The 20388-nt window shown below is 36.7% G+C and overlaps 1 protein-coding gene across 20 annotated transcripts in view; it reads left to right on the top strand.

Annotated features, from left to right (window-relative positions):
- The first annotated feature begins 14310 nt into the window (after positions 1-14310).
- The window catches only part of msn (serine/threonine-protein kinase msn), a 240508-nt gene continuing 234430 nt past the window's right edge, over positions 14311-20388 (top strand). For 5 of the 20 annotated variants that reach the window (XM_073981486.1, XM_073981482.1, XM_073981477.1 and 2 more), the window contains exons 1-2: positions 14311-14532; positions 15157-15633. In XM_073981486.1, the coding sequence (XP_073837587.1) occupies positions 15568-15633 (66 nt within the window). In that variant the 5' untranslated portion in view covers positions 14311-14532; positions 15157-15567. Of the gene's footprint in view, positions 14533-14714; positions 15035-15156; positions 15634-20388 lie in introns of those variants that run through there. The other 15 variants (XM_073981485.1, XM_073981484.1, XM_073981475.1 and 12 more) reach the window with 9 other exon arrangements.

The raw sequence follows: 20388 nt of genomic DNA, 5'->3' as shown, positions 1-20388 counted from the left end.
GATTTTCGGCCGAAAACTGTTTGCATATTTTTTGCTATTCTGCATATTTTGCATATGCACAAAATGCAAAATAAATACAAAATATGACCCTGGTATTCAATTTAGATTTCTTTGAAACGAAATTTGGTCCAATCAGAATCTTCGTATCTTTATTATTAAAAAATATGCAAATATGCAAAATCCGATGTCTACACCTTTTTCAGATGTAATTCGAATCATTTTAGTTGTAATTCGAGAATTCCATTTGTAATTCGTAACATTTTATTTGTAATTCGAGAATTCCATTTGTAATTCGAAACATTTCAATTGTAATTCGAATTATTCTATTTGTTATTCGAATTATTCTATTTGTAATTCGTATTATTTTATTTGTAATTCGAATTATTCAATTTGTAATTCGAATTATTCTATTTGTAATATCAATTGGAATAATTCGAATTACAAATGGAATAATTCGAATTACAAATAAAACAATTCGAATTACAAATAAAATAATTTAAATTACAAATAGAATAATTCGAATTACAAATAGGAATAATTCGAATTCCAAATGGAATAATTCGAATTACAAATGGAATAATTCGAATTACAAATAGAATAATTCGAATTACAAATGGAATAATTCGAATTACAAATGGAATAATTCGAATTACAAATGGAATTCTCGAATTACAAATAAAATGTTACGAATTACAAATGGAATGTTACGAATTACAACTGGAATGTTTCGAATTACATGTGAAAAAGGTGTAGTAATTACTAATATTAAATGAGATTTCTTCCTTGTCCAATAAAATATTCCCATTCAACTTTTTGATCTATACTTATAAAAGAGTTCAGTAATGATGACTCACTGATTCACTGACTCACTGACTGACTGACTGACTGACTGATAATCAACGCCCAGACTAAACGGCTGGACTTAGAATCTTGAAATTTTGGGTGAGGGTCACTCATGGTCCGAATAGGTCAGATAAGGCTCGGTTTTTGGAAATTCGAACTAGAACAGTACGAAATGTACTAAAAGGTACTAAATATGGTACCCTTAGTATTAGGCAAACGCGAAGAGCTAGAATACTGAAATTTGGAACGAGGTTCACTGATGGAGAGTTAGAAAGGTGTACCAAAGGGTTTTTGGAAATTCGAACTATAAGTGTACGAAAAGTACTAAAAGTTACTAAATTTAGTACCATTTGGTATTTCGTGAACGGATAGAGCTAAAATCTTGAAATTTGGAATGAAAATCAAGGTTTAGAAGATAAGTTGATATTAGGAGGTGGTTTTGAAAATGTGTACTCATGTGTACGAATAGTACTAAATAGTACTAAATTTGGTACAATTTGAATTTGGGCGAACCGATAAAGTTAGAATTCTGAAATTTGGAATTAATATTACTGTTGGAGCGTAGCGAAATTCGTACATATGGGTACGGAAGGTACTAAATAGTACCAAATAAGGTACAATTTGGATTTGGGGGAACGGATGGACCTGGAATCCTGAAATTTAGAATTGGGATTACTGTCGGAGTGTAGGATAGAGGTATTTGGGAAATTCGTACTTTTGGGTACGAAAAGTACTAAATGGTACCAAATTTGGTACAATATGAATTTAAGTGATCGGATAGAGTAGGAATAGTGAAATTTGAAATTATGATTACTATTGGAGTGTGGGATTGGGATACTTATGAAAATGTGTACTTATGGCTACGAAAAGTACTGTATGGTACCAAATTTGGTACAATTTGGATTTGGGTGATCGGATACATTTGGAATCCTAAAATTGGAAATTAAGATTACTGTTGGAGTGTTGGATACAGGTAGGTTTGGAAATTCGGACCTATGGGAACAAAAAGTACTAAATGGTACTAAATTTGGTACAATTTGGATTACTGTGATCGGATGCAGCTGTAATCCTGAAATTTGGAATTAAGATTACTGTTGGCGTGTAGGATTGAGGTAGTTGTGGAAATTCGTACTCATGGGTACGAATAGTACGAAATTTGGTACAATTTGGATTTGAGTGAACGGATATAGCTGGAATCCCGAGATTTGGAATAAGGAGTACTGCTGAAGTGTAGGATTGATAAAGTTTTGGAAATTTTTAGTACAATTTGGATTTCAGTGATAGGATACATTTGGAATCGTGAGATTCGGAATTTAAATTGATGTTGGAGTGTTGATAGAGGTAGGTTTGGAAATTCGTACTTTGGATACGAATAGTACTATATGGTACCAAATTTGGATTTGAGTTACGGATGTATCTGGAATCCTGAAATTCGGAATTAAGCTTATTGTTTCAACTTAGCATTGAGGTAGTTTTGAAAATTTTTACTTATGAGTACGAAAAGTACTAAATGGTACCAAATCTGGTACAATTTGGATTTGGGTGAACGGGTATAGCTGGAATCCCGAGATTCGGAATAAGGACTACTGTTGGTGTGTAGAATTGATGAAGTTTTTGAAATGCTTAGTTATGGGTACGAAAAGTACTAAATGGTACCAAATTTGGTACAATTTTAATTTGTGTGATCGGATACATTTGGAATTCTGAAATTCGGAATTACGATTACAGTTAGAGTGTAGATACAAGTTGGTTTGGAAATTCGTACGTTGGATACGAAAATTACTAAATGGTACCAAATTTGGTACAATTTGGATTGCGGTGATTGGATGCAGCTGTAATCCTGAAATTTGGAATTAAGATTAAGGCAATTGTGAAAATTCGTACTCATGGGTACGAATAATACTAAGGTACAAAATTTGGTACAATTTGGATTTGGGTGAACGGATATAGCTGAAATCCCGAGATTTGAAATAAGGAGTACTGTTGGAGTGTAGCATTGATAAAGTTGTGGAAATTTTTAGTTATGGGAATGATAAGTACTAAATGGTACTGAATATGGACAATTTGGATTTCATTGATAGGATACATTTGGAATCGTGAAATTGGGAATTAAAATTGATGTCGGAGTGTTGGTAGAGGTAGGTTTAGAAATTCGTACTTTGGATACGAATAGTACTAAATGGTACCAAATTTGGATTTGAGTGATCGGATATATCTGGAATCCTGAAATTTGGAATTAAGGTTATTGTTTGAACATAGCACTGAGATAGTTTTGACAAATTGTACTTATGGGTACGAAAAGTACTAAATTTGGTACAATTTGAATTTGTATGAACGGATAGAGCTGAAATCCTAAAATGTGGAATTAAGATTACTGTTTAAGTGAAGAAATGAGGTAGATTTCGAAAACCTTACTTATGGGTACGAAGAGTACGAAATGATACAGTTTGAAGCAAACAACCAACTACAAAAATGTACCTCAGATCTCAGTAAACATCTTTCTAGAATATACGAACTCTGTAGAAATGGATCTTAATGGTGAAAATAGCAAAACAATTGCGATTTTTATCCTCTTTTCTAGGATTCTGCTCCATAGCTACGAAACCGTTCAAAATTCAAGAAAACAATCAACCACAATAGTGTAGCAAAGGCTTCAATAAACAATTTTCTGGAACATATGAAATGTCTATGAACGGTTCTTAATGGTAAAAATAGCAAAAATCTTTTGGTCCAAAGATACGCAACCGCCCAAAAATTAAGGATACAGTTAACTACAAAAATGTACATTATATTTCAACAAACAAGTTTCTAGAACAAATGAAGATTATAATAACAATTCTTCAAGCTCAAAATTCGATTATTTTAGATCATTCTTTCCTGTTCAGGTCCGTAAATAACAAACCTTTCAAATTTCCTTGAGTTTTTAACAGTTTGTTATTTCCAAACCTGAGCAGGGGGGATGTTAAAAAAATTAATTGTTCGCGAATTTCAGCCCTAAGAATCATTCCTAGAATCTTCATATGTTCTAAAGAGTTGTTTATTGAAATCTTAGGTACATTTTTGTGGTTGACGGTATCCTTAATTTTTGGGCGGTTGTGTATCTTTGGACCAGAGTCGGAGAAAAAAGTATAAAACTTGGATATTTTCAAAAGATTTTTGCTATTTTTACCATGAAGAACCGTTCATAGACATTTCGCATATTCCAGAAAGTTGTTTATTGAAGCCTTTGCTACACTATTGTGGTTGATTGTTTTCTTGAATTTTGAACGGTTTCGTAGCTATGGAGCAGAATCCTAGAAAAGAGGATAAAAATCGCAATTGTTTTGCTATTTTGTCCATTAAGATCCATTTCTACAGAGTTCGTATATTCTAGAAAGATGTTTACTGAGATCTGAGGTACATTTTTGTAGTTTGTTGTTTGCTTCAAACTTGATCTGTTTGAAAGCTGTAAACCAAACTTGAGAAAAAAATTTAAAAGAAATTTGACCAAGGCGATTTTGACCTTGCAGATCAAGCTTGATTGGTTATATGTGTTCACAATTTTTGTTCTTTAAGATAAGAGATACAATTTTCCCTCTGATATACATTCAAATTTCCTAATGGTTTGGAAGATCGACAAACTTACACATGTAAGTGAAACGTATGGACTTAAAATCAACACTAGGAAGACTAAATACATGGTAATAAGTCGAAATAACTTACCTAGCAACTTCAATTTAAAGATTAACAACTCCGAAATAGAAAAAGTCAATACCTTTAAATATCTGGGAATCAATATAAACGACAAATGGAATATATCCAATGAAATAAAGTGCCGTATAGAGATGGCTAGAGACGCCTTCTATAAATACTACAAAGTACTAACGAGTCACGACATTGGTATCCAAACAAAACACAGATTTATAAAATGTTACGTGTGGTCTGTTCTTTTATATGGCGCAGAAACTTGGACGCTAAAAACAAGCGACATGAAAAGACTCGAATCCTTTGAGATATGGATATACCGAAAAGTTCTAAAAATACGGTGGACAGACCGAATGAATAATAACGAAGTTCTTAGGAAAATGAATGCGAATAGGGAGCTAATAAGAACTATCAAAAGCCGAAAAGTGTCATATCTGCGACACATCATGAGAAATAACAAATACAAAATACTGCAAAACATTATCAAAGGAGTGATTGAAGGAAGACGAACCAGGGGCAGAAAAGAACTCTCCTGGCTGAAAAATATCCAAACCTGGACCGGACTCCAAGACGAAAGAAGCCTTCTAAATGCTGCGAGAAATAGAGATCTTCAATTAATATGAAATGTTCTAAAATATTCACTTTATCACTTAAAATTGTAAAAATATTGTATAATCGCATATATCCGAATATCGGATGTGCAAATAAAGAAGAAGGAAGATATAGTCCTGACTAAATGACCCTTTTTACATCAAAGCCTCAAACCTTTGGAGGCCTATAACCGCAAAAGTTGATGAGATAGGGAAAAACGGCGAGACACGTGTCTTCTCATTTTTGGTGTTCTATCACACTGTGGAGTCAGAATATGGTTAATAAAACATGACTCAAAAAATTACACACAGTGTTATATATTGTTATTTGTTTTTACACCCTTTCCGCATACGAAGTAGCGGGCACTTTGCTAGTTCAATTATAAAATGTATTGGACCTTTAATTTACTAAAAAGCACAATTTCTTTAAGAAAAGACGAAACACTGATTTATTCACTCACTTTACCGTCTTTACTCTACGATATTCTTCTCTAGAGCACTGATGAAAATAGACCAACATAATTAATACCATTTTTTTTTCTTTTCCTTTTAACAACAAAGCACGAAACACACGTGTTTTATGCGTTACACCATGCACACAGCTCTATATTTTAAACCAGCCTAGCAGCGAGAGCCATGTCTCTTTGACAAAAAACCTCTCCGCCCATAAAAATATGTTTTAACATAAAAAATATGTTGGTACCCAAACATATTAAATTGAGATATGTTACAAAATGTTGCAAACATATATTTGTTTGGACACAAACAAATTATATTAGGATCCAAACATATATTTGTTGGCAATCAGTCCCAAACAAATATTTGTTTGGATCCAAACATATTTCTAACATATATTTTCTGCGTGTAGGATATAGGAAAGCAGGGTAAACACCTGTTTTTATTAAAGCGTTTTGCAGTGCTAACTCTAGCTCGAAAACTAATAAGCCGATTGTCATATAGTTTTGTATGCTTACTTAGAACATAAAGATCAAGTCCTTCATCGATCGAATTTTTAAAAAGTATTAGTTTTTACCTAAGTGGTGGAAACAAAAAAATCAAAATTCATAAAACGGGCAAAAAAGTCTAAAAATAAAATCGATCGATAAAGCACTAGTTTTTGATGTCTTGATGAGCTCACAAAATTATATGACAATCGGTTTGTCCGTGTTTAGACACACAAATTTCTCGGGAAAGTAAATTCAGTTTTTAGGCAATATGGGGTAGGAAAGAGTATTGAGGAGCTCTTTCCTCTCCGCTCTCTCCCAAAAAACTCAATTTACTTTCCCGAGAAATTTGTGTGTCTAAACACAGACTTTATTAGTTTTTGGGCTAGAGTTGGCACCGTTTTCAAAATGTCATTTCGAGAAAAACACGATTTAAGTTTCTATGCTACATAAAATCACAGTGAATTTTTCCCTTCCAATACTCACATCTCAGTCATTTTTGTTCCGATCGATTTGAAAGTTTTACCACATAGGCCAATAACTTTTTTCGATTTTCTGAAATTTACAAGTGGGGGTCACCCCTTAATTATATCGTGAACGGCAAAATTGAAATAATTTATAAGTCTAAGATATTGTGACAGTACTAGTACCATCTATCGAAATATAACAACAATGAAATGTCCCACTTCTAGTGGTTGTTGGACCGATTGTTGCAAAGTATTTGTCACTATTTCACAATAGATGGCGCTAATCCGACTGAATATGGTAGCTTATACATTCTTGTTGCGCCTTATGTTATTCTATACATTCTAAAATAAATATTATAGATGGTTTAAATTAAATAAGAAAACAGTTCATTTATACTATTCATAAAACCTCAACCAGTTTTAATAAATCCAGCACAAATCTCGCATTATTTACATACCCAGCAAAAAATTTTGGCAGTTGTGCATGTTTAGTTATGATTTCACAACATCATTCGATGCAGTCCACACGGAGTGTGCACTCCGTTCGATACAATTTATAAGCAGTTGCTTTAGAGATCCCTACAAAAAACCAGTTGGTTGATCCCTACCCGCCGCTGGCGAAATCATTTATTCTAAAAATAAGAGAGAGTGTATACATTTCTAAGAATTTGTTATAAAATAAAGAAATAAAAACTTGAATTGGTCCCGGTCCACACTAGAATGATTTCATTGAAAAAATTGCATGAAATTATGCGTCTCTAGATCGACCTCCATAGTAGAGTAAAATCATAAAATTGCTGTAGTGGGGAATTCGATTTAAGAACACCTAATTTCATGAAATGTTTTAATGAAATTCACGCTAGTGTGGACCGGGACTTGCGAACATTTTTGCGGTAATTCACGAGACGGAAATTTTTAATGGAGTGGAGTCCATGTCGAAAGCTGAACTAGTGATGGGAAGGCAACATAAAAAACCTTCAAGCGCTCGGCACATACGATGCGTTGAGCGTCGCGGTACAACAACCACATGCAAAAAGTGTAAGTGATGCCAAGTTTTTTGAAAAACAACAATATGGCTGACGCATTAAAATTAAACATAATTTAACTTTTTTGGGACAACGCGTGTCCCAACGTGCCACTAAACGGACCGTATGTGCCGAGGGCTTTAGGATCATGATGCAAAGTCCCGGTCCACACTAGAGTGAATTTCATTAAAAAATTTCATGAAATTAGATGTTCTTAAGCCCTCGGCACATACGGTGCGTTGAGCGTTGCGCTACAACAACCACATGAACAAAGTGTAAGTGAAGCCAAGTTTTTTGAAAAACAACAATATGGCTGACGCATTAAAGTTAAACATAATTTAACTGTTTTGGGACAACGCGTGTCCCAACGTGTCACTAAACGGACCGTATGTGCCGAGGGCTTTAGGTCGAATTCCCCACTACAGCAATTTCATGATTTTACTCTGCATAATTTCATGTCAAAATTTCAGTGAAATTACCTTAAGGCCGCAGCACATACAGCGCGTTGAGCGTTGCGTTACAACAACCACATGAAAACTTCAAGAACAAACTTGGCATCACTTACACATTTTTCATGTGGTTGTTGTTTTCAACGCGCGACGCGACGCACAACGGACCGTATGTGCCGCGGCCATTAGTGTGGCCCGGAACAAAATCAGATGCGCTTGGATTAAATCGAGAACGGAGGAAGTAAGCTCAAATGTTATTGAATTTAATGGAAACTTTTTTTAGTTTGTGTTTATATAATAAATTTCTTTGTGTTCTTGTTTTACACAAATAATAAATGCATTTTATTTATTTTGGGATATTTCGCAATGGCTTGCATTTTAATTGCATCTTTGGACTGATTAAAAATGCAATCCGAAGAGTGTCTTTAAATTCAATCCAAACACTACATCAAAAGCTGTGATTTGGATCGAAAATGGAGTGCATCCTAGCTGTGTGCTGTGGAAGCAAAATGGAGTGCATCCTAGCTGCGCGCTCTCTTGTAAAATTCATAAGTGAATTCATAGGAAAAGATGTACTCCATCGGTAAATGTACCGTACACTTGTAGTGATTCAACTGCATCCGCGGATGCAAACTTTTTGCTGGGGAATTCATAGAAAAAGATGTACTCCAACCTCACTTATACTGTACACTTGTAGTGATTCAACTGCATCCGCGGATGCAAACTTTTTGCTGGGATATAACATTGAGAGGATTTGAAAGCACATCAAAATGTTTGAGTCAACGGATGCAGTTAAGTACATCTTTTTCTATGAATTCCTCAATGAATTTTACATGAGAGTGCGCAGAAAAAAATCACTCCATTTTGCTTTCCAGCACGCAGCTAGAAAGCACTCCAGTTTGCTTTCCAGCACACAGATATGAAGCAGTCCAAATTGAATCCAAAGATGCAATGAAAATGCAAGCCATTGCGAAATATCCCAGAATAAATAAAATGCATTTTTTATTTGTGTAGAACTAGAATATTAAAAACTTTATTATATAAACATTAAAATAAAATGTTTTCATTAAATTCAAACGCACTCGAGTTTTCTTCGCTCTCCATTTTATATAAGCGCAGCTGATCTTGCAACATCATCCAAAGGGGTTTTTATAGCCTGTTTCACTATATCAAACGAAAATGAAAACGAAAGAAAAACAACTAAACTCGTGTATGATTTTTAAATTTTGTAGTTGTTTTAAAGCAAACACAAAGTCAATATTGCCATGAAAACCAAAGTTTAGATGTTTTTCGTTCGCAATCATTTTCTTTCGAAATAGTGAAACAGGCCCTTTTATTAGGTGTGTTCGTTTAATCAATAATTTGTACAAGTCCAGTAACTTCTTTTAATCGTCTAAGGTCTTTTACATTGTACTATAGAGTAAACGAACAACATCCAGTAACAATTTGTACAAATTTTGAGTAAATTAATACACATATTGTCTTTCCATCACCAGTCAGTCCACTATGTAGTAAAAAAAATGAATACGAACGAAAAACACCTAAGCTTTGATTTTCATGGCAATATTGACTTTGTGTTTGTTTAAAACTACAAAATTTAAAAATCATACACGAGTTTAGTTGTTTTTCTTTCGTTGTTATTTGTCCCGGTCCACACTAGAGTGATTTCATTGAAAAAATTGCATGAAATTATGCGTCTCTAGATCGACCTCCATAGTAAAGTAAAATCGTAAAATTGCTGTAGTGAGGAATTCGATTTTCTCTTTTACCATTTTCGATCAAATCACAGCTTTTGATGTAGTGTTTTGGATTGAATTTAAAGGCATCTTTCGGATTGCGTTTTTAGTCAGTCTAAAGATTGGTCTGTTCCTTTACTTTTGAAAGTGGTAAAACCGGCAAAAGTAGCAAAAGTTGTAAACTGCTCCCATATGAATTGTATGGTGTATGAAGTAAAGGAACGCTTTTCGAGTAAAAAGTGGTAAAACTTGAAGATTCTTGCACGTAAAGGAACAGAGCTGATGCAATAAAAATGCAAGCCATTGCGAAATATCCCAGAATAAATAAATGCAATTAGGTGTTCTTAGGCCGAATTCCCCATTACAGCAATTTCATGATTTTACTCTACTATGGAACTCAATCTAGAGACTCATAATTTCATGTTAAAATTTCAGTGAAATTATTCTAGTGTGACCCGGGATTTACTTCCTCCGCCCTCCATTTAATCCAAGCGCATCCGATTTTGCTTCATCATCCTAAAGGTTTTTTATGTTTCCTTTCCATCAGTAGTTCAGCTTTCGACATGGACACCAACACCACTCCATTAAAAATTTTCGTCTCGTGAATTACCGCAAAAATGTTCGCAACTTAAGTTTTTATATCGTTATTTTATAACAAAAATTCTTAGAAATGTATATACTCTTTTTTATTTGTGGTAGAAATTATTTCGCCAGCGGCGGGAAGGGATCTGCCAACTGTTTTTTTTTTTGTAGGGATCTCTAAAGCAACTGCTTATAAATTGTATCCAACGGATTGCATTTTTCATATCTCCGTGTGGACTGCATCGAAGGATGTTGTCAAATCATAACTCCACATGCACAACTTCCAAAATTTTTTGCTGGTTACCTTGTTTCTTGTGTCAGCTTGCAAATTTTTGTATTTTCTAGCAACATGTTGCAAAAAACAGAGTGGTATACGAGGATTTATGCCGGATTTAAAACAAATCCACTCAATACGAGGATTTATTTTTGTATGGTAAATCTGTAATGCTTGGTTTACATTCGGCGTCGTTTCGTGATTTCGAAGGCGTTTCGTGATTTCGCGCGGAATCAGGCAAATTTTATCATGATTTCGCATACAAAAATGAAATCATCTCATTTCGTGATTTCAGCGAAATCAACATCGAAATCACAGTACACATGATATACAACCCTGCTATTGCCTAAAAAAGTACCAAAAGTTGCAACACTTTTCACGTATCACAATAAACAAGGTAGATGGTCAATTGCTGCAACAAAAAAATTTAGTATCAAAATTTGTAAACAATGTGAAAAAATATTAAATTATTTTGTTACAATGCAATTTTTCATTGTGCACGTACTTTTTAATGGTAATGTTAGAAAAAAAAAGCGAATTGTCAAACATAGCTTTCCCATACAAATTTCTTAAAATATTCGGGAACTCAAAAATGACGGAAATTGCAAAAACTCCAGCAGAAATGTCAAAATCAACTTATCAGCCATCGTATTTAGAAGCCAATAAACATGCTGCTAGTTTCTACTAGGCAAAATATCTACAGCAGAAAACAACAGCTATTTTTGTTTAAGGAGAAGTGCACGTCTTACTAGATTTAGGAGTACGGGAACGCATTTCTAGCACTAAACGGGAAAACAACTGCAAATAGTAATATTTTTCAGGTTATGAACACAACTTTTATTTAACAAAATTTATTATCATGATGTCTCATTTGTTCGTATTATACATAATTAATACGATATATAGATAATTTTACGATAATTTTCGAAATAAAGCAGTAAAGTTCTATATTGTCGTATATTTTTGATGTCTAATTCAATTCACAACAAATTGTTTGAAAATTCATGTTCGATCAGCTGCGCATATGCATCTACCTTTATCATTGTGATATGTTTGAAATCAACAAAAAATAAGTGTAAACACTAGGGTGTATTTCAGGATTTCGTGAAATCCAGTGGATTTTGGAACGCAAGTGTAAACTTGGCATAATAGTGCGGTTACACTACAGTTTTTTGCCGGGTTAACCCAGTTCTTGAGAATTTATTTGACGTTTGCGCTATGGAATTGACATTTGAAACCCAAACCCACTGGGTTAATCCGGTATAGTGTAACCGGGGCATAAGTCCCGGTCCACACTAGCGTGAATTTCATTAAAAAATTCATGAAATTAGGCGTTCTTAAATCGAATTCCCCACTACAGCAATTTTATGATTTTACTCTACTATGGAAGTCGATCTAGAGACGCATAATTTCATGCAATTTTTTCAATGAAATCACTCTAGTGTGCGCCGGGACTAAGTTTTTGGATGGATTTAGCAAATAAAACCTGATAATGGGCTAAATCCGGCTAATGATGTCTAAATGACCCATAACGGTACTGTAAATGGAACATTTTTCTATGCCATACAAAATTAGATTTTAAATTTTTAAAAAATCTCGACTCGTTTCGAAGTTATCAACGATTACATTTTTATTTCAGGTTGCATCATTTTCAGTGACACCCACTGTATGTGTTGTTGTTGTTGTAGCAACATGAAACTTATGCTTGGTTTACATTTACGAAATCCACTCGATTTCAACTGTCAATTCCTTTGGGTATACGTCAAATGAAAACTCATCTGAAATCCATTGGTTTTCATTTGACGTTTAAGCAATGGAATTGACAGTTGAAATCGAGAGGATTTCGTAAATGTAAACTTACAGGCTTGATGCTGGGTTGGCAGCCGCTGGCCGAAACACTATGGTTTCGGATCAATCCGGTACGTTAGAACCCGCTGCTGTGGGATTGACTGTATGTGTTACTAAATTAGGGTTGTATTTTAAGACAAATTGTCTTGTATAAACGCCTAGTCACTAATCGCACTACTAAACCCCATGGTAGAATAAGAAAAGGTAGCAGCAATACACAGCTGACTGAACTGGGTTGTAACGTTAGTGCCAAATTTCATATGACATTTTATACATTTATTTCTATTTCGATGTACATTAGGGACATATATTTTTTGAGAAAAAAATATATCATTCGGAAAAAACCATTTCCTAGAAAGACTTTTTCATATCAATGATATGTAACCTCCTCCAAATTCGAACGATAAGCCGCGCAGTAAATCCCCGCTTGTAGAGGCGATACAACGTTTGTTAATATGTGAGGTATTTTATTAAAATTTAAAAAAATAAAGCCCTAATAAACATGTGCTTCTTTGATTTCTAAAACAAAACATTGAAACAGCTTCTCCTTTTTCTATGAATTTTCAGCGACCCCAAACTTTTCTGCAAGAAATCTACTTTCTGCGAGAATTTATGCATTTGGTGGAATGATGTGGAAACATACAAATTGAAAATGTAACGAATTTTCATTCATGTTTTCCAAAATATTGAACCAAATGTGAAAAATTATTAGTTTTTTAAATTCCAATAATTTATAGACATTTCCTTGTTTTGTTTACAAATACAACTGGCAGTAATGTCTGGTTTACATTCGGCATCGTTTCGTGATTTCGAAGGCGTTTCGTGATTTCGCGCGGAATCATTCAAAATTTATCATGATTTCCCATACAAAAATGAAATCATCTCATTTCGTGATTTCAGCGAAATCAACATCGAAATCACAGTACACATGATATACAACCCTGTGTTTGCCTAAAAAAGTACCTAAAGTTGCAACACTTTTCACGTATCACAATAAACAAGGTAGATGGTCAATTGCTGCAACAAAAAATTTTAGTATCAAAATTTGTAAACAATGTGAATAAAATATTAAATTACTTTTCTTAAATGCTATTTTTCATTGTGTTCCCGTACTTTTTTAATGGTAATGTGAGAAAAAAGCGAATTGTCAAAAATTTATTAAAAATTCCGGGAACGGAAAAATGACGGAAATTGCAAAAACTCCAGCATAAATGTCAAAATCAACGTATCAGCAATCATACCATGATCATGCTTGCTGCTAGTTTCTACTAGGCCAAAATTGTATGGCAGAAATCAGGAGAAGAACACAACTGTTATCGATCAAAATTTATTATGATGCTTCAACGATAAAATCATTTTTTATTTTTCCATTTGTTGGAACCATACACAATTAATACGATATATAGATAATTTTACGATAATTTTCGAAATAAAGTTGTAAAGTTATATATTGTCGTATATTTTTGATGACTAATACAATTTACAATAACTTGTTTTGAAAATTAATGTTCGATCAGCTGCGCATATGCATCTACCTTGATCATTGTGATATGTTTGAAATCAACAAAAAATAAGTGTAAACACCGGGGTGTATTTCAGGATTTCGTGAAATCCAGTGGATTTTGGAGCACAAGTGTAAACTTGGCATAACGTTACAAACAAAAACAAATTCCTTTGTGGTTGTTGTTCGAGTTGTATTTGTTGTAGTATTAACTTTACCTTGTATTTGTTCTACCATGACTAAACCCCATATGCATTGTCATTTAAAAACACACCCTAATATCGTACAACAAATCGCACAATGAGAACACTCCTACTGTGTTGCGTTTCCGCTTTATACCTTCTTTCGTATTGGCAGCACTTATCTCGGTGTCGACTGAGGTAAATTTTTGTCAGTTGTCTCCGCGATGTTGGAAAAGAAAAAGTCGGGCGTGGAAGTAGAAATAAAATAGTTTTTGAAACTTCTGTTCGATATCCATCCCACTGAGTTGGAATTAAAAAAAAAATATTTTCTTTAAACAGCAAATATTGCATACGAATTAAATATTTTGAAGAAAATGTTCTGATAATAAAAAAACGGCAAAATAAAGGTTGAAAATGAATGTTGATGTGACGTTGACGGGAAAATAAAAAAAAAAAATCTAAACTGAACGGCGCTGCTGATGAGAAGAATCTTGTTGGGTTTTCCTTCTCTATTTCTTGTTTTCTCACAATCCTCTTTGCTCTGTTCTTTGGCAATTTTCAGTTATCTATAAATCGGTGTGTGCTAAGTGAGGAATAAAAAAGAAATACTGCAAAAAAGGGCCGGTTATTGAAGAAATGAAGTGAATCATAACATAAAACGAAGCGAATTTCGTTGAGTTTTTGTGAAAACAAAAAATATTTAATAAATAAAATGAGTAATGCTGCTGCTGGTGATATGAAAGTTGTTAAATACGGAACTGTAAATGGAAATTAAAAAGTTAACAAAGAGCAGAACAGCAGCAAAGAGGAGTTGGGAAAATTTGGAAAAGTGCAATTCTTCTCTGACGACGACAGGCAGTGACAACTCAGTTCAGTGGATTTTTGCATTAACATCGCCCCCTCATCATTGTATTGGGATTTTTCTTTATTTCTTTGCCTATTTCTTGTATTAACAAGTTTTATTCTATTATTTTTATTTCTGTGTTCTTTTATTTCCGCCGTCACCGCCTCCGCCGCTGTGTCGTTCGCAGTTGTGAAAGTGTTTGTTTTATTTCTTCCGTCGCCCCCACCGCTATCTTCTCGTTCACATTGTTTGTGTGTAAAGAATGTACTTATGAATAACGACGACGACGAAAGCAACAACAACACCGTCATCATCAACACCAAATGTACATAATAATCCAATCCAGGAGAAAAAGAAAAAATTAAAATATTTAAAGTGTGTGAGTGTGTGCGGAGTATAAATGGGAAGGAAAAAGCTTAAAAAGTGCTAAAAAACAAAAGGAAACAACGATAAAAGAGAACGACAAAATATCGAAAACACTAAAAAGATATTTGTTTTAAAGTTTTTTTTGTGTTGCAAAAACAAAAAGAAAGAACAACAAAAGGAAAAAACAACAACGACAAATAAATAACAAAATCAACAAAAATAGCAAATCAAAATGGCGCACCAACAACTCGCCTCCGTGAATTGTCCGTTGGACGATATCGATTTGGCCGCTCTAAGGGTAATGCAATGAAGTTTTTTATTTTAATTTTATTTTATTCCTCTTTCTTGTAGTCAATAATTCTTGTTAAAAATTGTAAATTTATTTAACAAAAACAGAAAAAAACATGTGGATAAGACCAATTAGTCTCTATTGGCCCATTAGAGGAGTCATAATTCGTCCAAGTCTGCACTATAAGCCAGTCAGCCTTATTCATTCAAATTTCCTTTGTTAGTAGATTTGCTGATTTTTGTTCCAGAGATTTTGTGTGTTCTTCGCCTCATTCTTGTTGGTGTTCGTGTTCATGTGTGTGCTTCATTCTGTCTCATTATTGTGTGTGTGTGTTTTGCCTGACAAAAGATGATGTTGGATGTTGCTCTTTGCTTTGTATTTTAAAGAAAGTAGAGTTGCCAATATCTCCGCCGTCAGGTCAAATAAGAAATTGTGGGATAGGAATTTCCGTAAAAATGTAGGGAACAAGTGTCGTTTAGGGGCACCTCTCGGATCGGTCCAAAATGTTTACCATAGGCAGCCCTTGGGACCCTGATTCCAACGATATATAATTTTCCGGGGGTAGTCCATACTTCCCGAGATATGGGTCTTGACATTTCGGAAATTTCGTACTTTCACACCTTTAGGTTGTTTATGGGCACCTCTCGGATCGGGCTGAAATTACAGAAGATAGCCCTTGGCACACTGAACACAACGTGGGGAAGTCCGTACTTCCCGAGATATGGGTCTTGACTTTTTTACTTTTATCACCATTATTTTTAAAACCTATGCAATATGGGACTCGTTTTAAAGCTCACGAAGAGTACTTTCCAATACCACCAATAATTAATAATGGTAATTAGATTTTCTAATAATAATTTATTAAGTTATTATTGGGCTACACGATCAAAACTCTCACGGGAAGTATGGACTTCCCCCGGAAAATTATATATCGTTGTTATCAGGATGCCAAGGGCTATCTACTGTAAAAATTTCAGCCCGATCCGAAAGGTGCCCCTAAACGACATTTAAGCCAAATGTAGTTTAGGGGGTCCCTTTCGGATCACGCTGAAACTTTTACCGTTGTTGTTGTTGTAGCAGGTAGGCTGCAACCGTATGTTTTTCCCTGTAGATGGAATGTAAAATCTCAATTAGATATGATTGTGTGCTGGTGTGTTATGTGTGGAGTGGGTGTGTATTGGGATATTGGTTGTGTGGGTGAGGGATATGAGTGTGTGGATTGATGTGTGTGGATTGATGTGTGTGGATTTATGTGGTTGTGTAGGTTGTGTGATGGATATTGTGTATGTTGGATGGAAGTGTTATAAAAATATATCTATTGTTGAACAAGATCATGTCATGGGCTATTGTTATTGTTGATCTGGAGGAACTGTGCCACTTCCACCGGTCTCACCCAGAGGTCCACAGGGCGCAAATCTGTGGGCCTCGCTGGGCAAGAAAACAAGTGCGACGTATTATGCGGGCTTTGGCGACAATTAGGGCACTGGTCTAGTGTGCCTGGAATAATTCTCGCTCGATAGCAGTTTAGGAATGTACTCCAACCAGATCTGAGCTGGGCTAGTGTTGTTCTGACGGATCTGGGGAGCTGCTGCTCGCTGTCTGAGATTGCTGGAGGGTGTTGATTTAGGACAACGTTAGGGCTGTACCCGTTGACGGCTTCATTAACCGCCCTGGTATGCAGCTGTTTCAGGCCTTGCGTTATTGACAATCGGTTGACGTCCGATGGAATGACGTCTTGGATGTCCGGACGAAAGCGCCTGATGTCCTTCCGGATGTGTCGTGGAGGTGGATCCTGCACCACGATGTGGTGGTTGGGATGACTGGGCAGATGGCAGGCCAGGAGGAACTGTCTCGCCAACAACACGTTATGTTGTCTAACTGACAGAATCCTCGTCTCCTCATGTAAATGATCCACTTTCGACATCTGAACACATCCGGTAGCAATACGCAATGCACTGTTCTGAACCACTTGCAAGTTTTGCCACTGGGTGTCGCTGAGAAAGGAAGTCCACACTGGGGCAGCATAACTCAAGATTGAGCGACTGATGGCCTTATATGTCGCTGTGAGTGTTTCCTTGTCCTTGCCCCAGGAAGTACCTGTGAGTGCCTTCAGTACTTTATTCTTTGCTTGGACTTTTCCTTTAATGTACGTGACATGTTTTGTGAATTTCAGGAGGTTATCAAACACAACACCTAGGATCTTCGGGTGTTGGACGGTCGGTATTGTTCTCTCTTCGACCTTGATGTCCAGCTCTCTCCTTAGTTCACGTGTGTCCGAGGTAAAAAGGGTAGCTGTTGATTTGGACGGCGATATAACAAGTTTCCTTTCCTGCATAAATGTGGCGATGGTGGCTATATAGTCATTTATTTTAGCACTTACTTCTTCAATATTGACGCCAGATGCCATTATGGTGCAGTCATCTGCGTAAGAAACCATTTTGACGCCATCGGGTGGTGCAGGAAGCTTCGCAAGGTATAAGTTGAACAGGAGTGGTGACAAGACTCCCCCTTGCGGTACGCCCATTTTCAGTTTGCGATACTTCGACTTCTTGCCTCGGAATTCCACATATGCCTGTCTGCCATTGAGATAATTACCAAGCCAGCGCTTGGTAATATTGGGCAATGTGGACTCCATTATGTCACCCATCAGAATCGAGTGATCAACCGTGTCAAATGCTTTTGACAGGTCTAGGGCGGCGATCACAGTCCGCGCTGGCGGTCGATTCTGGTTGAGGCCGTTCGCAATATGTGTTGTTATATCATTCAGGGCCGTCGTGGTGCTATGCGCTTTTCGAAACCCATGTTGGTGATTCGCCAGATGTAGGTGGGCGGAACAAGTTGGTAACAGTAGCGCTTCCAAAACCTTCGCTATAGGTGACAGAAGGGAGATTGGGCGGTAGGACTCTCCTGAGTTAGCCGGTTTTTCAGGTTTGGGAAGAGGAATAACTCTCGCCACTTTCCATATCTCTGGAATAATCAGCTGATTAATGGAGAGACTGAGAAGTTTTGAAAGATATTCCAATGCTACTGGACCAAGGTGTTTGAGCATCACCATGGAGATGCCGTCTGGACCATGAGCCTTAGAAGGTTTGGCCCTGGAAATAGTGGCTTCGACTTCACTGGGAGTGAAGGAGCAGGGACTTGTCTCGCGCTGGAGTTTCCTAAATTTCCTAAGGGTGGCTCTTCTGGTCCTGTTCTGCTGGATGGGATGAGCAACGAATTGCTGGCAGAACTTGTTTGCGCACTTCTTGGCATCTGCATACTGGATATCGTTGAACGAGATAGCGATGTTACCCTGATTGCTGTTAGAGCCGGAAAGACGTTTGATGGTAGACCATAACTTGTGAGAGCCAGCTTCACAGTTATTTAGGTGATTGATCCATTTATTACGACGGTGCTGGTTTACAAGAGTATTTATCTCTTCCGTCAGTGATGCAATCCTTTGGTCATCAGGACATGCTTGACGCAGATGGTCGCGTTCATCAGCAAGTCGTGCTGCAGCTGTCGGATAACCTGGTCTACATTGTGGAATTCTTCCAGCAGGGATATGGCGCTTAGCCGCCCGGAGAATACTATTCCTCAGCGTATTCTCACCCTTTCTGGCACATGAGGGGGGCGGTTGTTGACTAAGGTCTTCTTCAACAGCATTCGTGAAGCCATGCCAGTTGGCTTTGTTGTAATTCACGAATGTACGCATATCTGGCTCCATAAAGTCGCTTGACTTCTCCACAGTGATCACGATCGGGATGTGATCGGAATTTAAGGCCACATGTGTTTGCCAAGATGTAATGGCTATGAGCGACGAACTGACGATTGTAATGTCAGGGGAGCTTGTGCAGTTGGCCGTTATTCTGGTGGGGAAGTTCTCATTTATTGCTGCAAATTCCGAGTTGTCTATTTCATCGGCTATGTTGAGCCCGCGCTGGTCTTGGGCGAGCTGTGAGTACCAGGTCTCATGATGCGCGTTAAAATCACCAATTACCATCCTATTGTCCCCTACCAGAAGGTGTTGGATAGAGGGGTGGTAGCTGGCCCCGATGCTGTTTACGGGTGGGATATATACGTTGACAATCTCAAGTGTGGTGCCTCCGGATCGGATTGAAATTGCCATGGCCTCCAGGTATTGGTCATGAGGCGGGGACGGCAGGTGGGCTAGCTGATAATTAATATTTCTATTAATTATGAACGCCAAACCTCCACCGTGATTGCGTTGCCTGTCCTGACGTATAATGATGTAGTTCGCGTGAGAAGAGAGCCTGATATCACTAGTCAGCTTAGTCTCCTGAATAGCAGCAATTAAGATGTTATTCACATGCATGAAATTGGTGATCTCCACCACCTTATTTCTAAGACCATTACAGTTAAGTTGTAAGATCTTGAAGGAGTGGAAATCATCAATTACATGATGCTGCTGCTGCTGGTGTTGAGAGGAGGGGCTCTGGTTTTGTGGCCTTGGGCTGTTATCGAACTGGCTGTTGGAGGTTCGTGACGATGAGTTCGAGTAACTCTGTCCAGAGGTGGAGATGGTGGAGTTGGACAGTGTGCTGTGCTGAGACGAAGATGTTGAGGCACTGGTATGACTGCTGTTGATGGAGATGTTCGGAGAGCTGGTAGAGCTGCTCAGCGCGGTGTTAATGGAGCAGCAATCCGCCACGAAACTGCCGGTCCAGTCTCTGTGCGAACGCAGATTTGTGCACCGTCTCAAATGGCACCAGTTTCGGCATCCGTTACACCTAACAGATGCAATATTCTCCCATATCACAT

Source organism: Musca autumnalis, unplaced genomic scaffold (assembly GCF_047663935.1).
Source record: "Musca autumnalis isolate F117 unplaced genomic scaffold, ASM4766393v1 scaffold_4, whole genome shotgun sequence".
In the NCBI taxonomy this organism is placed as follows: Eukaryota; Metazoa; Arthropoda; class Insecta; order Diptera; family Muscidae; genus Musca; species Musca autumnalis.
Note: the sequence above shows the minus strand (reverse complement) of the source record. Positions and strands in the feature narration are given on the sequence as shown.